Source organism: Nicotiana tomentosiformis, chromosome 1 (genome assembly GCF_000390325.3).
Source record: "Nicotiana tomentosiformis chromosome 1, ASM39032v3, whole genome shotgun sequence".
NCBI classification, from domain to species: domain Eukaryota; kingdom Viridiplantae; phylum Streptophyta; class Magnoliopsida; order Solanales; family Solanaceae; genus Nicotiana; species Nicotiana tomentosiformis.
Window position 1 is genome coordinate 98,503,372 of NC_090812.1, and position 17,808 is coordinate 98,521,179.

A 17,808-nucleotide genomic window follows, 5' to 3' on the forward strand; every position below is an offset into this window, starting at 1 on the left:
CTGTTTGACTAAACTCATACTAGTAATTTAATTGAAAATTGCAACCTTAAAAAAAAGAATCAATGGACTTTTGTCAACTTCCTATGATATAGAGAACCAGAACAACTAGTAAAAGTCCGAGGTTAAGGCTTTTTTTTTTTTAACAACCATACTATATGATTTAATCTGAATATTATGGTCAAAGCTCAATATGGTAGGCAATCAAAATCTTAAAGGTAATTTTTATGCTTTAATTACTTTTTAATGGAGAAAGTAAATAATTATAAATCACTATAGCAAACATTTTCTATAATAACATTTACTATAAGTGATATTATCTTAGGTGAGTGGTTATGCCATAAATCTTTGCAAAATTAGTTGATATTTCAGATTACGGGTATATATCATTCATGAGCATAAAAAACATTTATTAACATTCTTTCTATAGTAAATCAACTTAAACTAAGCAATAACAAAAAGAAGAGAATTTAACTTCTTTGGATATTGATAACGTAACGACTTAAGTTATATGTATTGACAGTTAAAAATTTTATTTCATACCATTAATTCGGTTTACCATGTAATAGCATATTGTTACTCCATTTTTCAGATTTCCATATAAGATTTACTATGAATACGCACCTATTATTTGAATCAATTTAATAGTATAGTGTAAAAAATCTACTATAATTACAGTGCATAAAATTTAAGTTTATTTTTATGCTAACTGTTCATAAAAAAAAAAGTAAGATTAATAATCGGAAAATAAAACTACTATGTTATCTAGTGTTATAAATATAATATGTTAAAATGATAGTGCAAAAGTATATCATACTATGAAAAATGTTTACTACTATAAGTTTTTTGAGAATACAAAAAGACAAAAGAACAGTCATGGTCAAACAATACAATTACAATTAACCCGTAATCTACCAAATTACGTAAGAAAACAAATAAAGGGAAAGAAAAATAAAAGAAGGATTGAAGTCACCATAAATGAGTTAATTACTCAAAAATAGCAAAAATGACTCCTATTGAAAAGTTTGTCAGCTAGTTAACTTCCTTGTATATAAATCCATCATCTTTTCTCTCTAAATCAATCTCAACAACAACCCAACAAATTTTTCTTTCATTTCTGTGTGAATTATTCAGCCATGGCTACAATTCAAGAACCTAAAGTGATTATTGTTGGTGCTGGCCCTGCTGGTTTAGCCACAGCTGCATGTCTTAAAAAAAATTCTATCCCTTACCTTCTTCTTGAAAAAGATGATTGTTATGCTTCTATGTGGAAAAAATATTCCTATGATAGACTTCACCTTCATTTGGATAAACAATTCTGTCAACTTCCTCACATTCCATTTCCCTCTTCTTCTCCTAGTTATATACCCAAAAAAGAGTTCATTCAATACTTGGATGACTATGTTTCCTTTTTTAATATCTCTCCTTTGTACAAAAGAACAGTTGAGTCTGCAGTTTTTGATGAAAAATCCACAAGAAAATGGAATGTTAAGGTTAGAAATGGAAATTCTGGTGATGTGGAGGAGTATTTTAGTAGGTTTCTTGTGGTGGCAACTGGAGAAGCTAGTTATCCTTTTATTCCTCAGGTCCCTGGTTTGGAAAATTTTGCAGGAGAGGCCATTCATACTACTAAATACAAAAATGGAGAGAAGTTTAAGGGTAAAAGTGTTTTGGTTGTTGGTTGTGGGAATTCTGGCATGGAAATTGCACTTGATCTTGCTAACCATGGAGCAAAGACTTCCATTATCGTTCGAAGCCCGGTAAATTAAGACTTCCATTTACTCTTTAATTCTGATAGTTAAGTTTACGCGATCTAATAGTGTTAAAACTCTTTAATTACATTTTATCATTCGTTTATAGAAGTAATAATGGGGTAAAAAAAATATATCCAATCAGTGCTTTTGTAAGATAAATGTTTATGATTGCATTAGCAAGAAGCTATTAATTATGATATGTTAAATTAGGCCAATACAGAAATTAAATCTCTATACTATCAGGTATATAATTTGAAATGTCTCATCTTTTGAATGTCTTGATTCTTTTGAACAGATACACTTAATATCAAGAGAGATGGCATATTTGGGGCTAGTCATGTTATCGAAGTATAGCGTTCCATATAAGTTGGTGGACTTAATAATAGTGATGTTAAGCAAGGTAAAGTATGGAGAAATAAGCAAGTATTATGGGGTGAAAAGGCCAAAAGAGGGACCCTTTGCTTCTAAACTAAAGTATGGTAAGTACCCAGTCTTTGACGTGGGGACACATCAAAAAATCAAGTCTGGTGAAATCCAGGTAATTAATAAGAACAGAACTCTGATGCAAGTAATCGATATGTTTCATGCATATATTTATATAGTTTTCTTTAATTTTTGAAAGCTTTAAAGAAAAGTAAACTTTGACATAATGCAGAAAGTGATAAAATATGATGGTGACAGGTGTTACCTGCAATGACAAGCATAACAGGAGGAAATGATGTTGTGCTTGAGAATGGTAAATCTCTTCCCTTTGATGTTATCGTTTTTGCTACTGGCTTCAAGAGAACTACTCACAACTGGCTTCAGGTATATTTTTTTTTTGTTATATACAGTATTTTGTTTTGAAAACTTTTGTCTTGTCTCAGTTGTCTGTTGTCCTTTTCATCTATTTTCTAGTCTTGCTTTGAAAAATGACAAACGAGTTCAGATGAACTAAGCAGTACAGATTGACTCCACTTCAAATCCCACTTTTAAGATTAATAGTTTAATGTGACAAATAAATAGTTTTATATCTTTTACTGTTATAATGGATAAAGTTTAGTAATCATTTAGATCTGAAATTAATTTGATTGTAAAATGACAAGCATCGAATTGGTATGTTAATTTGTGTAGGGAGATGATTATCTTTTGAATGAAGATGGACTTCCAAAACCAGCATTTCCAGATCACTGGAAGGGGAAGAATGGACTCTACTGTGTGGGGCTATCTAGGAGAGGACTTTATGGGATTGCATTCGATGCCCAAAACATAGCCACAGATATCAACTCTAGCCTCTGAAATTCTTCATTATTTGTTGCCTACTGGGGTTGGTTTTAGAGCCTCTGAAATAATTAATTGGCTTTAATTCCATGTATTAGTATACTAGTATTATGAAGGGGTCGATCGGATGTGATTGTTGGTTAGTTAAATTAAATAAAATATGAGATGTAATCTCTATATGTAATGTGATCAGGAAGATATATTTTTGTCTCTATACATAGAATTTCTTGGTCAGAGGTCAATATGTCAAGTCTTTTAATTTCTTTGTTTATCTCCCGTGCTTCACGTTTACTACTGATGATCCCACAGCAACTTTAGTCGATGAATCAAAACTGAAAATAGATATGCAGTGCTTTCTTGGAAAAACAATCTTAGGGAGCAGCAAATGACAGCTTGACTATTGTGTCCAGCATTCACTTTAAACCCAAGGCTACCCACATAGTGCCACCCTGAGCCAGCTTCATAGGGGAGATAAATTAAGTTCAAATAATAACGTGAAACTAATGTTGAATACATGTGTGAATATTAAGATCTTATTAAGATTAAAATATTTAAATTAAAATATACATTTGAATATTAAGATATATTAAAATATGAATACTAAATAATTTAGACCATTTGTTTTCTCGACATTTGCATGTACAAAGTATGTTTTATTGAAAATTAATAAATATTAAATTTAAATAAAATACTAATTTTGTCTTTTTTGTCAACAAGATATTATATTAAAAATTAGTTAAGGTTGGTTAGACGAGACTGCGGTGTGACTATGTCATTACCCAAAAATAAGAAGTAGTCTATTGCTACATTAGTACTATTACATTCCCCTATTTTCTTTCAAAAATAATTCCTACGATATCTGCTCATAGTATTTCATTGACAAACATCGGAGGAGCTACCAAAAAGTTGTTGCATGTCCCTAGCTGCTTTCCTCCTTCCTTTGCTAACTTGTCAGCCACCCTATTTGTCTCTTTGTAGACATATTTTATTGGTGGATGCCACAATGCTGTTAGCAGTGACCATCATTCATAAACGAAAGCATCATAAATCAAGTGGTCTTTGTTAATGATATGGATTACCTCTGCTAAGTCTAGGTTAATTTCCAAAGGAATGAGACTGTTTGATGTTGTCATCCTCAGACCCTGCATAAAAGTTGTTAGTTCTGTGTGGGTTCTATTAGTGCTAGTAATTTTTCCCATAAACCCCATTACCCAGTCCCCATTGTTGTTCCTTACTACCCATCCCATGCCTCATATTTGTTCTTTTTGGAGGCTTGCACCATCTGTATTCAGCTTATAAGATCTTCTCCTTAGTGGTTGACATTTGAAAACTAATCACATGTTCTGGGCTTTTAGTTGGGCATCCACCAGATAACCTTTCTCCTGTTGTTAAAACAGTTGTTCTTCTTAGTTAGCCAGATTTGCTAAAGGCAGAAGGGAAGCAGTTGCCCCTATTTTAGGTGATTGTTGAATTTCTGTTGGTTTATCTTTTTGAGGATGTAATTCTACTAATTTTGGGCAGTAATAATACTATAAATACAAAAACTATTGTTACTTTGCAATGAGAGGGCCTCCCAGAAGAGTTTGGCATTGTCACAAGTAAGGAAGATGTGGCATATGGTCTCCTCCTCTTTATTACAATAAGAATAAAGAGGGCTTAAGTTAATGCCCCTGGAGTGAAGGTGTTGGCTAGTAGTGAGTCTACCATGGACCACAAGCCATAAGAAGAACTTGATTTTATTAAGTAGTTTCTAGCTCCAGATCCATATGAATTGTTTCCCTGAGTTATTCACATGTTTATGCTTTTGGCCTTCAATAAAGGTGTAGGCAGATTTGGTAGAGAAGGTTCCATTTCAAGTTAGGTTCCAGACCATTTTGTCCATTCTACCGGATTTGGCATGGATGATAGTAGCATGTATGGTGTTCACATCATGATCATGTAATGTGAAGGACGGGTTATTGAGGTTCCATTGACCATTTGGGAGGCGACACCCTTAGATTTTCATTTCCTCTGTTTAGGGGGCCACAGACAAGAGTCCTAAGGGGTTTCATGTTTGGTATCAATCTATCATTATAGAGGTTGATTCTATCCCCTGTATGGACTATCCACATAGTAGCTTTACTGCAAACCATCCACCCATTTCTGACACTCTTCTAGATCCTATAAGCTATGTGTCTAGTAGGATGTCTACTAGTATAGTGTTTATGGAACAGTACTCTAGCCCACAGTGCATTTAGGTTGTTGTACATCCTTCATGCTAGGCCTGCATAGATAGCAAAGTTCCTAAAGTCAGTTCTGTGCACATCAAGGCCCCCTTCCTATTTAAGCGTAGGGATAGTCCTCTACCCTACTAGGTGCAACTTTCTCTTGATGGCAGTGGTGCCCCAGATGAAATTTCTCGGTATCCTATCAATATGGTTGCACACATGGATTGAGAGTTTCATATACTGGATGACATGGCTGGAAATGCTTCCCAAGGAAGACTTAGCTAAAGTGATTCTCCCAGCCATGTTCAGAAATTGAGTTTTCCAGCCTGCTAGCTTAGTTTGTATAATGTCAATGATGAATTGGAAGTCTCTATTGGTAGGACTTTATGAAAAATGGGAAAACTTAGGTTCTTACCAAAGAATTTGCTAGCCTTAATAGATAGGCAACTGGAGAGGCTATCTACTTTATCCTGGTGGCAGTTTGGAGTAAGGCTATCCAATGGGACGGGACGGGACGTCCCGTCCCACTTAATTCTAAACGGGATGGGCCCATGTTAAACGGGACACGGGATGGGACGGGATGGCCATTTCATCCCGTTTGTCCCGTCTCATTTCGTCTCGTCCTGTCCCGTCCAACCTGTCCCGCATCTTTCTTTTTTTTTTGAATTCTAGTCGTTGGGCAACGGCTCCAATTGCTTACTAAATTTTAGAAAACTTTTATTATGCTACAAAATAATTTTTTGGTATATATTATCCTACTGTTACACAAATATTATGGTATATTTGTGGAATTTCTGTTGTATTTAGTAAGTATAAAACTAATCCAACTAATGCACCGGCCATTAATGAAATAATTGAAAATTTTAAAAAGTATTTTTTTTCCTATTCCCCAAGTTTATTTAATTTTTACTATACTCAACCCATCTTTAAAATTAAGAGGTGCAAAGGGACTTGTTCGTAAAATTTATGAGAATTTAGCAATTCAAGAAAATGAACAACCATCTCTCAAAGACTGCCAAGCTAACATATATTCTTATGTTAGAATTTAGATCAATGTTTGATAAATATAAATCTATGGAAACAACAGGTGGTAAAACTGCTCCTTCTACTTCTAAGTCTAGAGTAGAAGTTCTATGGGAAGATATGGATGATATAACAGGTTTTGATTCCTCTATTGATGATGAACTTGATTCTTATCTTAATCAAGGATTGGAAAATATTAATGACGAAGAAGGCAACGAACAACTTTTGGCATGGTGGAGGGAGCGTGGCAAGACTTTTCCAACACTTTCAATAATGGCCCGAGATATCCTTGCTATTCAAGCATCATCAGTAGCATCGGAGAGTGCTTTTAGTGCGGTAAGATTTTAAATCGAAGATCATAGACATTCATTAGCGGAGGACAGCCTAGAGATTTCCATATTATTCAGAGAATGGATTAATTCAGAAAGAAGAAATCTTGGTTTTGAAAAATTAACCACTAGGGAAGAAGAAGAATACAATGAGATACTTAGCACTAGGAGCGATAACGGCATGGAACTCATGGAACATCAATCAACATTGCCAATTCCAGAACAATGTCCGAGAGAAATTATAGATAAGTTACAACGAAGTTATATAGGAGTTTACAAATATTAGTATGATAATTTTTAATTGGCTACTAAGAGGCCTAGTTCAAATAGAACCCTTCCTAGAAGGTGGCTGCGTAGAGCCGTAGATTAGGTGCTCTTCAAAAGAATTATATTTGTATGTGAAATTTAAAAGTTCTATTAATAAAATAAAAGGCTATAAGCGTTGAATTGTTTTATGAATTGTCTTACACTCTTACTTAGTTACTTAATGGCTTGAAATTATATTAAATAAATTATAACTCTATTATAAATTTATAATTACTAGAATATTTCATTACAAGTCTTTTGTTTTAATATTTTATAATTTTTTACTTAGTTTCCTAATTTTTGTTTAATTTTTAAGTTTATTAAATAAGTCAAAAAACTAGTTGTTGCAAACTTTAAAAACTTAGTCATAGTCAAAAGAATAGTCGTTGCCAAACTCAATGCTTAAATTTTTTTTTTTTTAAAACGGCACTTAAGGCCTGCGAACCCGTCCCGTCCTGTCCCATCCCATTTGTTAGCGGGACGGGATGGGCCTACCATCCGTCCCATTTGTTAGCGGGATGGGATGGGCCTACCGTTTTGTCCCATTTGTCTCGTCCCGTCCCGTCCCGCCACCGTCCCGGCTAAATGTCATCCCGTCCCGTCCCGTCCCGTTAATTTTGTCCCGTCCCGTTGGACAGTCATAGTTTGGAGAGAATATAACTTTGGATTTGAGGGTGTTGACCTTTTGCTCTGAGTTACAACTGAACTCATTCAGAGTGTCCATTATAGTTGCACAGTTTTTAGTGTTGGGTCTTGCAAACAGAGTCAAGTCATCAGCAAAGAAGAGGTGGGAGATTTTGGGCCCTGAGTTGCTGATTTTGATGGGGAACTGACGAGCTAAAAATACAACACAAAATTGACTTACTTGCATTGTTAGGTTGTTCATGGCTTCATCATCTTGTGTAAATCTCTCTAACGGCTTATTTATGAACTTATACATAAGCTCTTCCAAACTATCATTCTCCCCTTGAGGTGGTTGTCTCACTTCACTTCCATTCAAGTTATAATAAGGGTATTCATCCCAACCAGAGTCAAGATTGTGCCCATATGAATCCACATACCTTTACGGACTAGAAACAGAGTATGAACCATAGGAAGAATACATATCTGCTTGACAGTCAACCCATAGATAATTTTCACCGCATTTAAAATACATAGCAGACCGCTGATAATATTCAGCTGCTAACTCTTCAACTGTTTTGTTAGGCTGGTTGTACTACATCTTCACAGCATTTAGAGTTTAATATCTATGGTATCTTCTCCAACCTTTTAGGTACTACAAAATAAATCTTGAAAAGAAGTTAACTAATAAAGAAAATAAAATAGAAAAGAAAAGAGAAAAGAAAAACTAAAACATAATTCCTGAATTAGCACTACAAACTATTTCAAAAACTTTTGATTGCCAATCCCCGGCGTATAAACTTAGGCTCGCTAGTCGAATATAGTATAGAAAATATCGTATCCACAAGGATTGGATTTAAATAGTGTTTTCATAGCTTCTAGTTTAATTGCTATCCAAGATGATCGCCAATTTAGATTTGTGTGATTAAAACTAAAATTAATTAAAAGTCTAAACTATTGGCTAATGACAATCGCAACAAAAGTAAGAAAAGACGATATCAATAGGAGAAAATAGGGGTTCATTGGATAGGTGTAAGATACTTGTTCGGGAATTAACTCTAGTCGATTCACTCCTAAGTTTCAAGTGATGCTCTCGATTTCACTCTATTATGTTCAAACGTTCAGTAGAAACTCCTCTCTCGATTAAGTCTCAACCTTACGATATTAACTACGTTAAACTTGGTGAAGATATGCAAGAATTCGTAGTAGATTGATCCTTAGGAGAACCTTTTTCAATTATCCTCCTAACTAAGTCTAAACATTAATTCAACTAGCCTATTTCGATTACTAACAAGAATCAATGAATTCAACCAATAAGATAATACAAAATATCATAAATTATGCCTCTTTCTATTACATAAACATGTGAATATATATGCAACAATAAAAATTTCCAAAACGATTCAATACATAAAAACTAGAATTAATATCCACAAACAATTCTCAAAAACACCAAATCCATCAATCCCTAAGGAAGAATTACTCCATAGATATATAGAAATTCATCACAATTAAGTTTAAGTCAAAGAAAAACATAAAACATTCAAACCCTTTTCTTGAGTGAGGATGAATAGTGAAATTCTTGTGCTCTTGCTTCTCTCTCTTCTCTTTAGCTTCCTTATGTCTAAATTATGTCAAAAGTTCTCAAAATACCATTTTTCTATGTATATATACCAAGTAGGGTCGGGCCCAAATAAATACATCTTCTCCTATGCAAAAAAAGATACTTATCTGGAGTTGGACGTGCGCGGCCGCGCACCTGGAAGTGTACCCGCGCACTTGGTCACGCACTTTTCACATTGTTTTGCCCTATATGCGCGGCCAGTACGCGGCTGCGCACTTTTCTCCCTATTTTGTTGGAAATTCGAAAACACATAGAACATGAACGTCGTAGCCCATTGAATTAGCTTTCCAACAATATATTGTGTAGCCCAAACGGAGTTCCGAGCGAAAGGTTATGTGTATTTTACTAGACATTGTGCAATATGCCTGCTCGATTCTTCGTTTCGTTCCACTATCATCCGTTGATCCCCGAACACGATCCCGGCTTAATTACTTGGGATTTTACTCATACTTCAAAGCTCCAAATTACTTGAATTCATTTCATAACATCTACATAGCTCGGAACCACTTCTACAAGGCTTAAAAGACACAATTTGTGCAAAACACTAGCGATTAAAGCTCAAACTCAACTAAAGTGCAGTAAATTGGAATGTAATAATCGACTAAAACATGAGATTATAGCCTACCATCAACACCCCACACTTAAACCATTGCTCGTCCTCGAGCAATCAAACCACACTTTATATAGCCACAACCTTACTAAACAACTCTCCTAACTCACCACACCAAAAATATTTAAAATAGACTAAGCACAATAGTGTAACATCTTTACCTCAAGATTTGACTCACAATTACCACGCATTATTCACAACTCACTCACTTACTCTAACATAGAGGTCAATAACATTACCTTTCCTTCATGAATCATGTGCCCTCATACAACAATAGAGAGTAGTTCCACACACAATCAAAATTAAGAACAATCAGGAACTCAAGATAGAAAGAATTCACTCACTCTCAGAAACAACATTCATATGGCACAAAAGATGAACCATAGGCTTGTCCGTAGTGTACTACTCTACTAATTGAGCTCATTCAATCAAGGATCAAGTAGGGCTTTTAGCTGGTTGTAATGTAGGTTGCGGGACGGGTAGGATATATTTAGATATAAGAGTTACTACACCTCCCTAAGCACTTTAATACATACATTTCATTGTTCAAACCCCATACTTATGTCAAACCATACTCCACCTTGACATCAACATGCATTAACTCTCCAAATTATTTAAGCACTATTACATCAAGAGTTATCACTTATCAATGAATCTCGTTCACAACAATACAACTACTTTTTTATTTTTTATTTTCAATTCAAGTAGCTCTTATTTTTTTCAATTCATTGCACCTTTTTCCGTATTTCAATAGTTCCACTCAAAAGCCAAACCAACCACTCCACACTTCAACTTTTACAAAGTTCATAACAATTTCAAGTGCTCACGAGAGGTAATTGGTTCAACTAGATGATCAATTCAGATAACTGGGTAAGGCTTGTAATGTGGTTGCCAAAGAAATAGGATTATAGGCTCAATGGGGTTAACTACGATTACATAACAATTTGGTGGGTAAACCCATATATCTGGCTCAATAAAGAAACGCATATATCACTTCCAAGACTGAATAAAACTACTATGTCGCTTCGCAAACACACGAGGCAAGTTCTAGACAACAAATTCAATGCACATAATCATACAAACCTCACACACACATGGCACATAACTCACTCAGGGTTGGACTCATCAAGGCACTCTAGTCAAAGCAGTTAAGCAAAGTTAAGATCATACAGTTTAAGGTACTTATACAAGAGTCAAAAACAGAGCCTAAGCGTCACAACTAAAGCACTTACTATTCTCAAGTCATGATCAAGTCAAGATATATTGCTTCCATTTCAAATCATAGCACAAGGTTATCCTACTTCTAAAAACAAAAATCTAACTACACCCGGTTCAAACAAAACCCTTGGAAAAGAACCGCGGCACAAAGAAAACCCAAGGGATAATTAATACACTAACTACAAAAGAAAATCTTTTTGCATTTTTCTTTCGACTTAATTCACTCAAGAAAACCGTCGAATGATATCCATCGTCGGGAAAAATCAAAAAATTTAAAAAATTTATGGTTTTTTTTTTTACTTTTTCTCACTCTAACTACTTAAAAGCACAAAACTAAAACTAGCACATATACATACAACATACAAATATCCCCACCCCACACTTTAAGTTGTGGCATGTACCCATGACACACAATTAAAAAGCATAAGGTAAAAGAGGAAACTTCCCTGAACTTTCTTCTTTTCCGAGAACTTATGAACTCCACCCCTAATTCTGAGTTCATTCCTCATTTTCGCTCCTTGGGATTCTTTATGGAGATCATTAAACCCAATTCTTCTAAGGATGCCTGCAAGACCCGCTCTTTTCTTTCTTTCTTGTCCTCATCTTGAGCGGTGAATTGCCCGTTCATGATGATCTTTCACTTGTTTCTGCATTCTTTCACATGATCAATCTATACATATTCCTGTAAATCCCCAAAAACAAAATCTATATGATCAAGGTTAGAATAAGAAAACAAAGAAGAAAGGTCAAGTGAATATTCCTCTGGTATGTCCAACATTATTTGTTTCTCATTCTCTTCTACCAAATTTTGCAAATGTGGAAAGATGGATGGGGGTTTGAACTCTTCTTCCATTTCTTCACACTCAACCACGGCCTTATTTTCAATCATCTCAGTTGAATCAGAGTCATCTTAAATAGTGAAAACCTCTCTTTGTGGATGCTCGTCCTCTTGGGTAGGCTCATTCTCACATGGTATCTCCTCCATATATTCACCATCACAACGCAAAGAGCTTTCTGAAAGTGTACTTATTATTTGACTTACTTGCATTGTTAGGTTGTTCATGGCTTCATCATCTTGTGTAAATATCTTTACCGGCTTATTTATGAACTTATACACAAGCTCTTCCAAACTATCATTCTCCACTTGATGTGGTTGTCTCACTTCACTTCCATTCAAGTTATAATAAGGGTATTCATCCCAACCAGAGTCAATATTGTTCCCATATGAATATTCATACCTGTACGGACTAGAAACAGAGTGAGACTGTTCAAAATACGAACCATAAGAAGAATACATATCTGCTTGACAGTCAACCCATAGATAATTTTCACCGCATTTAAAACACATAGCAAACCGCTGATAATATTCAGCTGCTAACTCTTCAACTATTTTCTTAGGCTGGTTGTACTCCATCTTCACAGTATTTAGAGTTCAATATCTACAGTATCTTCTCCAACTTTTTAGGTACTACAAAACAAATCTTGAAAAGAAGTTAACTAATAAAGAAAATAAAATAGAAAAAAAAGAGAAAAAAAACTAAAACCTAATTCCTGAATTAGCACTACAAACTATATCAAAAACTGTTGATTGCTAATCCCCGGCAACGGCGCCAAAATTTGACGAGCGCAAAACCGGCGTATAAACTTAGGCTTGCAAGTCGAATATAGTATAGGAAATATCGTATCCACAAGGATTGGGTTTAAACAGTGTTTTCGTAGCTTCTAGTTTAATTGCTATCCAAGATGATCGCTAATTTATATTTGTGTGATTAAAACTAAAAGTCTAAAGTATTGACTAATGACAATCGCAACAAAAGTAAGAAAAGACGATATCAAACGGAGAAAATAGGGTTTGATTGGATAGGTGTAAGATACTTGTTCGTTAATTAACTCTAGTCGATTCACTCCTAAGGTTCAAGTGATTCTCTCGAATTCACTCTATTATGTTCAAACATTCAGTAGAAACTCCTCTCTCGATTAAGTCTCAACCTTACGATATGAACTAAGTTAATCTTGGTGAAGATATGCAAGAATTCAAAGTTGATTGATTCTTAGGAGAACCTCTTTCGATTATCTTCCTAACTAGGTTTAAACATTAATTCAGCTAGCCTCTTTCGATTACTAACAAGAATCAATGAATTCAACCAATAAGATAATACAAAATATCATAAATTATGCCTCTTTCGATTACATAAATATGTGAATATATATGCAACAATAAAAATACCCAAAACGATTCAATACATAAAAACTAGAGTTAATATCTACAAATAATTCTCAAAACACCAAATCCATCAATCCCTAAGGAAGAATTACTCCATGGATATGGAGAAATTCATCACAATTAATTTTAAGTCAAAGGAAAACATAAAACATCCAAACCCTTGTCTTGAGTGAGGATGAATGGTGAAATCCTTGTGCTCTTGCTTTTCCCCCTTCTCTTTAGCTTCCTTAGGTCTAAATTATGTCAAAAGTTCTCAAAATACCATTTTTCTATGTATATATACCAAGTAGGGTCGGTCTCAAACAAATACACCTTCTCTTATGCGAAAAAGGACACTTTTCCGGAGTTGAACGTGCGTGGCCGCGCACCTGGAAGTGTGGTCGCGCACTTTTCACACTGTTCTGCCCCATATGCGTGGTCAGTACGCGGCCGTGCACTTGTCGCGCACTTTTCAACCTGTTCTGTTGGGAATTTGAAAACACGTAGAACATGAACGTCGTAGCCCTTTGGATTAGATTTCTAGCAATATATTGTGGAGTCCAAACGGAGTTTCGAGCTAAAGGTTATGTGCATATTACTAGACACTGCACAATATGTCTGCTCGATTCTTCGTTTCGTTCCATTATCATCCGTTGATCCCCGAACACGATCCCGGCTTAATTCCTTGGGCTTTTACTCAGACTTTAAAGCTCCAAATCACTTGAATTCATTCCATAATATCTACATAACTCGGAATCACTCCTACAAGGCATAAAAGACACAATTAGTGCAAAATAATAGCAAGCTCAAACTCAACTAAAGTGCAGTAAATTAGAATGTAATAATCGACTAAAATATGAGATTATAGACTACCATCAGGAACCAGTTACTAGATTGGACTTGTGCCTCAATGCTCCTAGAGAGCCTTTCCATACACATGATGAAGATGTATGGAGACATTGGGTCTCCCTGCCTGATGCCCCTACTTGGGAAAAAAGTCAGTCTTTCCCCCATTAACCAAGACAGAGATAGAGCTGGAGTCTACATAAGAAAGGATCAGCTTGTTCATGTTATCTGAGAAGCCAAAAGAGACTACAGTATCCCTAATGAAAGACCATTCCAATCTATCAAAGGCCTTTTTCAGATCAATTTTGAGGATCATGTTGGCATTTTTTCCTTTCATTTTCTTGAAATGGCTGATATATTTCTGCACTATGATGGCATTGTCACTGGCCCTCCTATTGGATAGGAAGCTAGCTTGGCTTGGACCAATAATGGATGGCAGAATAGGCTTGATTCTATTTACAATAATTTTGATTATCAGTTTGTACATTGTATTGCAGAGCCATATATGTCTGAAGTTCTTAAGGATTGTTGCATTTGCACACTTAAGAATCAGGCAAAGGTAAGTTATATTAATGGCAGGGTTCATCTCATGATTCTGGAATATTTTCTTACAATAATTGATGGCCTTATCTCTTAGTACATTCCAGTATTTTTTATAGAACATAGGGTGGAGTCCATCAGAGCTAGGTGCTTTAATGGGTTTGAAAGAGAACATAGCACTCTTGATTTTATTAATCATTAGGGGAGTATTAAGGTTAGTCTGATCAGTTAAAGAAAGTGTGTGTGGGGTTTAGATTATGTTCTGCTAGCCTATGGGTGATGTGGAGTGGTATGTGGTGTAGAGGGTGGAATAGAACTGGTAGAAGGCATCATTAATGCCTTTTTGGTCCTGTATCCAATTCCCTACCTCATCCTGTAAGGTTAGGATCATGTTTCTCCTTCTTCTATTGAGAGTGAAGGTATGGAAGAACCTAGTGTTTGCATCCGGTTTCATAAGCCAGTTGATCATAGATTTTATTTTCCAGAAATCCTCTTTACTTCTCAGAATGGATGAATACTCCTCTAAAAGCTTGGCTTTTAGGTTTTGGAGGAATGAACTAAAGGGGTAAGCTCTAGATTTTTGGATGCCTCCTAGCCTAGCCAGAATGTGTTTCTTGTTATGGAAGATGTCGCCAAAAGTTGCTCTATTCCAGATAAGCACTTATGATTGAAACTGGGTAGTTGCCACCTCTAAGTTACTATTCCCATCATAAGCCTGTTGAACTACATTTGGAGAAGAAGAGGTGGCTACACCACATAGGTTTAAACCTAAATGGTTTGGCTAAGTTGTGGGTGGAGTTATGCCACAATCTAATCATCATGGGGCAATGATCAGAGTGGGTTCTAGCAAGGTAGCTAACAGTACTACCAGGGTAGTCCTGAATCCAATCTTCATTAGCAAAACATCTATCTAGTCTCTCTGGATTAGTTGGCTCTTATTTCTATATCTCATATTGGTCCAAGTATACTTACTACTTTTAAACCCCAAGTCAATTAGTTAATAATGGTTAATACAGTGCCAGAAGAGGTTGGCTCTAGGAGCAGAGATGCAATTGCCCCTTGCTTATCCCTGACCTTGAGGACTTCATTAAAGTCACCTCTCACTAATCAGCTTCCCTTATAACTCTCAATAATTGATCTTAGTTGTTCCCAAAGGTTTCTCTTAATGGCATAGGTGTTACTAGCATAAATAGCAGTAAAAAGCCAAGGACTAGAAGAAGGAGTTACCTTGACCATGACATTGATGCACTGAGGAGTGGTATAGACCTAATCAATCTTCAGGATATCATCCTTCCACATAATGACAATAACCCTTGATAGGCCCACCCCTGGGTTCTGGATTTAGCCTGAGAAATCTAGCTCCTGAATTAGATGTTTGTGCTCAGTCATCCTGGTCTCAAGAAGGCCAAATATGGTTGGCTTGTGCAACTTCACTATTTCAGCATAATGCCTCCTAAATTCCCAATGTTAGCCCCCCTAGCATTCCAGATTATGAAATTTATTAACAATCTGGGTTGGGGTGGTGTCTTCCTTTTCAGGCATTTGTCCTTCCCTTTCGAGGGTGGGCTCTCCTAGTTCTCCTTCATAGTTGGGATTAGCATTACAGTTGAGTCTCATGGGCCTTGTTCTAAGGCTAGACTTAGACTTATCCCGCATATTACCATGCTCCTTGGGAACACTACGATAAGCATTTCTCCCCCTAGCCCTCTGAACTCTATTAACTTCTCCTGTTGCAGGAGTAATGCCTTTATTTTAGGGACCCCTAATTTTTCTATCAATGACTCAAGCTCCGTGTTTGATACCTCTAAGTGTTCGTGGATTTTTTTTACCCTGCCACCTGGGGTGTCAGTGTTGAAGGGTAAGTGTCCATGATGGATTCCATGGGGAGAACAACGGTCTTGGAATCGATTCCCTTAGTGACACAAGTGGGAAAGATGGTGTGACATATCTTATTCATCAATAGACTGAGCTTGTTGATTGACTTTGTTTGTTGGCTCAGTGCTACCTAGGCTTACATCGGGGTTGCTATCCATAGTTGATGGCCAAAGTTCAGCATCGCATGATTCAAACGTGCAGTGACTATTGTGGCCAGGTAGTGGGGATTTTTTATGATGACTCTGATTGGCATTGCTCCGATTGTGAAGCTAAGTGGGAAGGATGTTCCTTGAAGTGTCATCTCCAACTATGAGGTTGGGAAATGGTCCAGAGGCAGTGGTTCAAATGTGACAAGGAGAGGCACTGGTTCCTCCTCTTGGTCCTAAGCTTATGCATTTTCACTCTATTGGATGGGGTTGCTTGATATTGTTTTCAGTGGGTGGGTTTACAAAATGATTTACCATTTTTGAAAATCCACAGCTGGATCTTAAGGCATCCGTCCCCTCAGTTGGTTTCCGCGCAAGGAATCTCCCATCATTTGATGTCTTTCGGAGGCGATGGCGTCTGTCAAATTATCTTAGGGGAAATGATGAGGGTGAATTGGGGGTGTAGGAGTTTGGGTGCAGAGCAACTCACTTAGAGGGAATGGTTTTTTGCCCTCCTTGCCGAGTTTGGTAGTGTTTGTAGTTGAGTTGGTTTCCGGCATGGTCCCCACAGATTGACTTTTATTGGGTTGATTTGGTACCATATTGGGAATAAAATTTGGTATGTTAGACTTACCCCATCCTCATGCGTTTATTTGATCTTGGGAGATGTGAGTGTCTGGATTCCTGTGGGTGTTAGAAGTATATGTGTGTGGCATGTGATTTTTGGTAGACCTATGTTGGGGCACGTACTAGGGCATGTGGTGGGCTGGTGATAGAGTGTGTGGGATACTCATTAGCGGCCTATGTGATTGGTCAGGCGCCCCACTTAGGCTTTGCTGACTTCTTATTGACGGGCTAGCGCAAATAAGCCCAAAAGCGTGGTGTTGGAGTGTCGGGCATGATCACTTGGCCCTACCCAATTTTTGACCCTTTGGCCCCCTCCCTATAACATCCCAGCTCACTAGTGATATTGTCCACTTTGGGTCTAGGCCCTCACGGGTTTAAAATGCGTCAATAGAGTCTAAGGCATGTCTAATTATATACCCAGGATCTCTCCCGTATTTTGTCGATGTGGGATTCGCCTAGGGTGTGAAATACACCCCTCCTTATAGACTCAGCGTCCTCATTGAGGTTTGCCCCACCACAGTTCAAGGTTGCACGCGGAGTGGCTCTGATACTATATGTAACAGCCCAGCTCACTAGTGATATTGTCCTCTTTGGGCCTGTCACGGCCCAAGCCCATGGCACG

The 17,808-nt window shown here is 36.6% G+C and overlaps 1 protein-coding gene across 1 annotated transcript; it reads left to right on the forward strand.

Annotated features, from left to right (window-relative positions):
- The first annotated feature begins 1,040 nt into the window (after window positions 1–1,040).
- LOC104121546 (probable indole-3-pyruvate monooxygenase YUCCA10) lies at window positions 1,041–3,253 on the forward strand. The gene is made up of 4 exons (XM_009633560.4): window positions 1,041–1,757; window positions 2,047–2,289; window positions 2,433–2,558; window positions 2,865–3,253. Exons 1-4 carry the CDS (start codon window positions 1,134–1,136, stop codon window positions 3,027–3,029), a joined length of 1,158 nt encoding a protein of 385 aa, XP_009631855.1. The 5' UTR covers window positions 1,041–1,133; the 3' UTR covers window positions 3,030–3,253.
- Window positions 3,254–17,808: the final 14,555 nt, after the last annotated feature.

Coding starts and splice junctions, on each gene's coding strand:
- LOC104121546 (XM_009633560.4), top strand. CDS start 1,134: ATGGCTACAATTCAAGAACCTAAAGTGATTATTGTTGGTGCTGGCCCT. Junction 1,758..2,046: donor CCATTATCGTTCGAAGCCCG/GTAAATTAAGAC, acceptor TCTTTTGAACAG/ATACACTTAATATCAAGAGA. Junction 2,559..2,864: donor CTACTCACAACTGGCTTCAG/GTATATTTTTTT, acceptor TAATTTGTGTAG/GGAGATGATTATCTTTTGAA.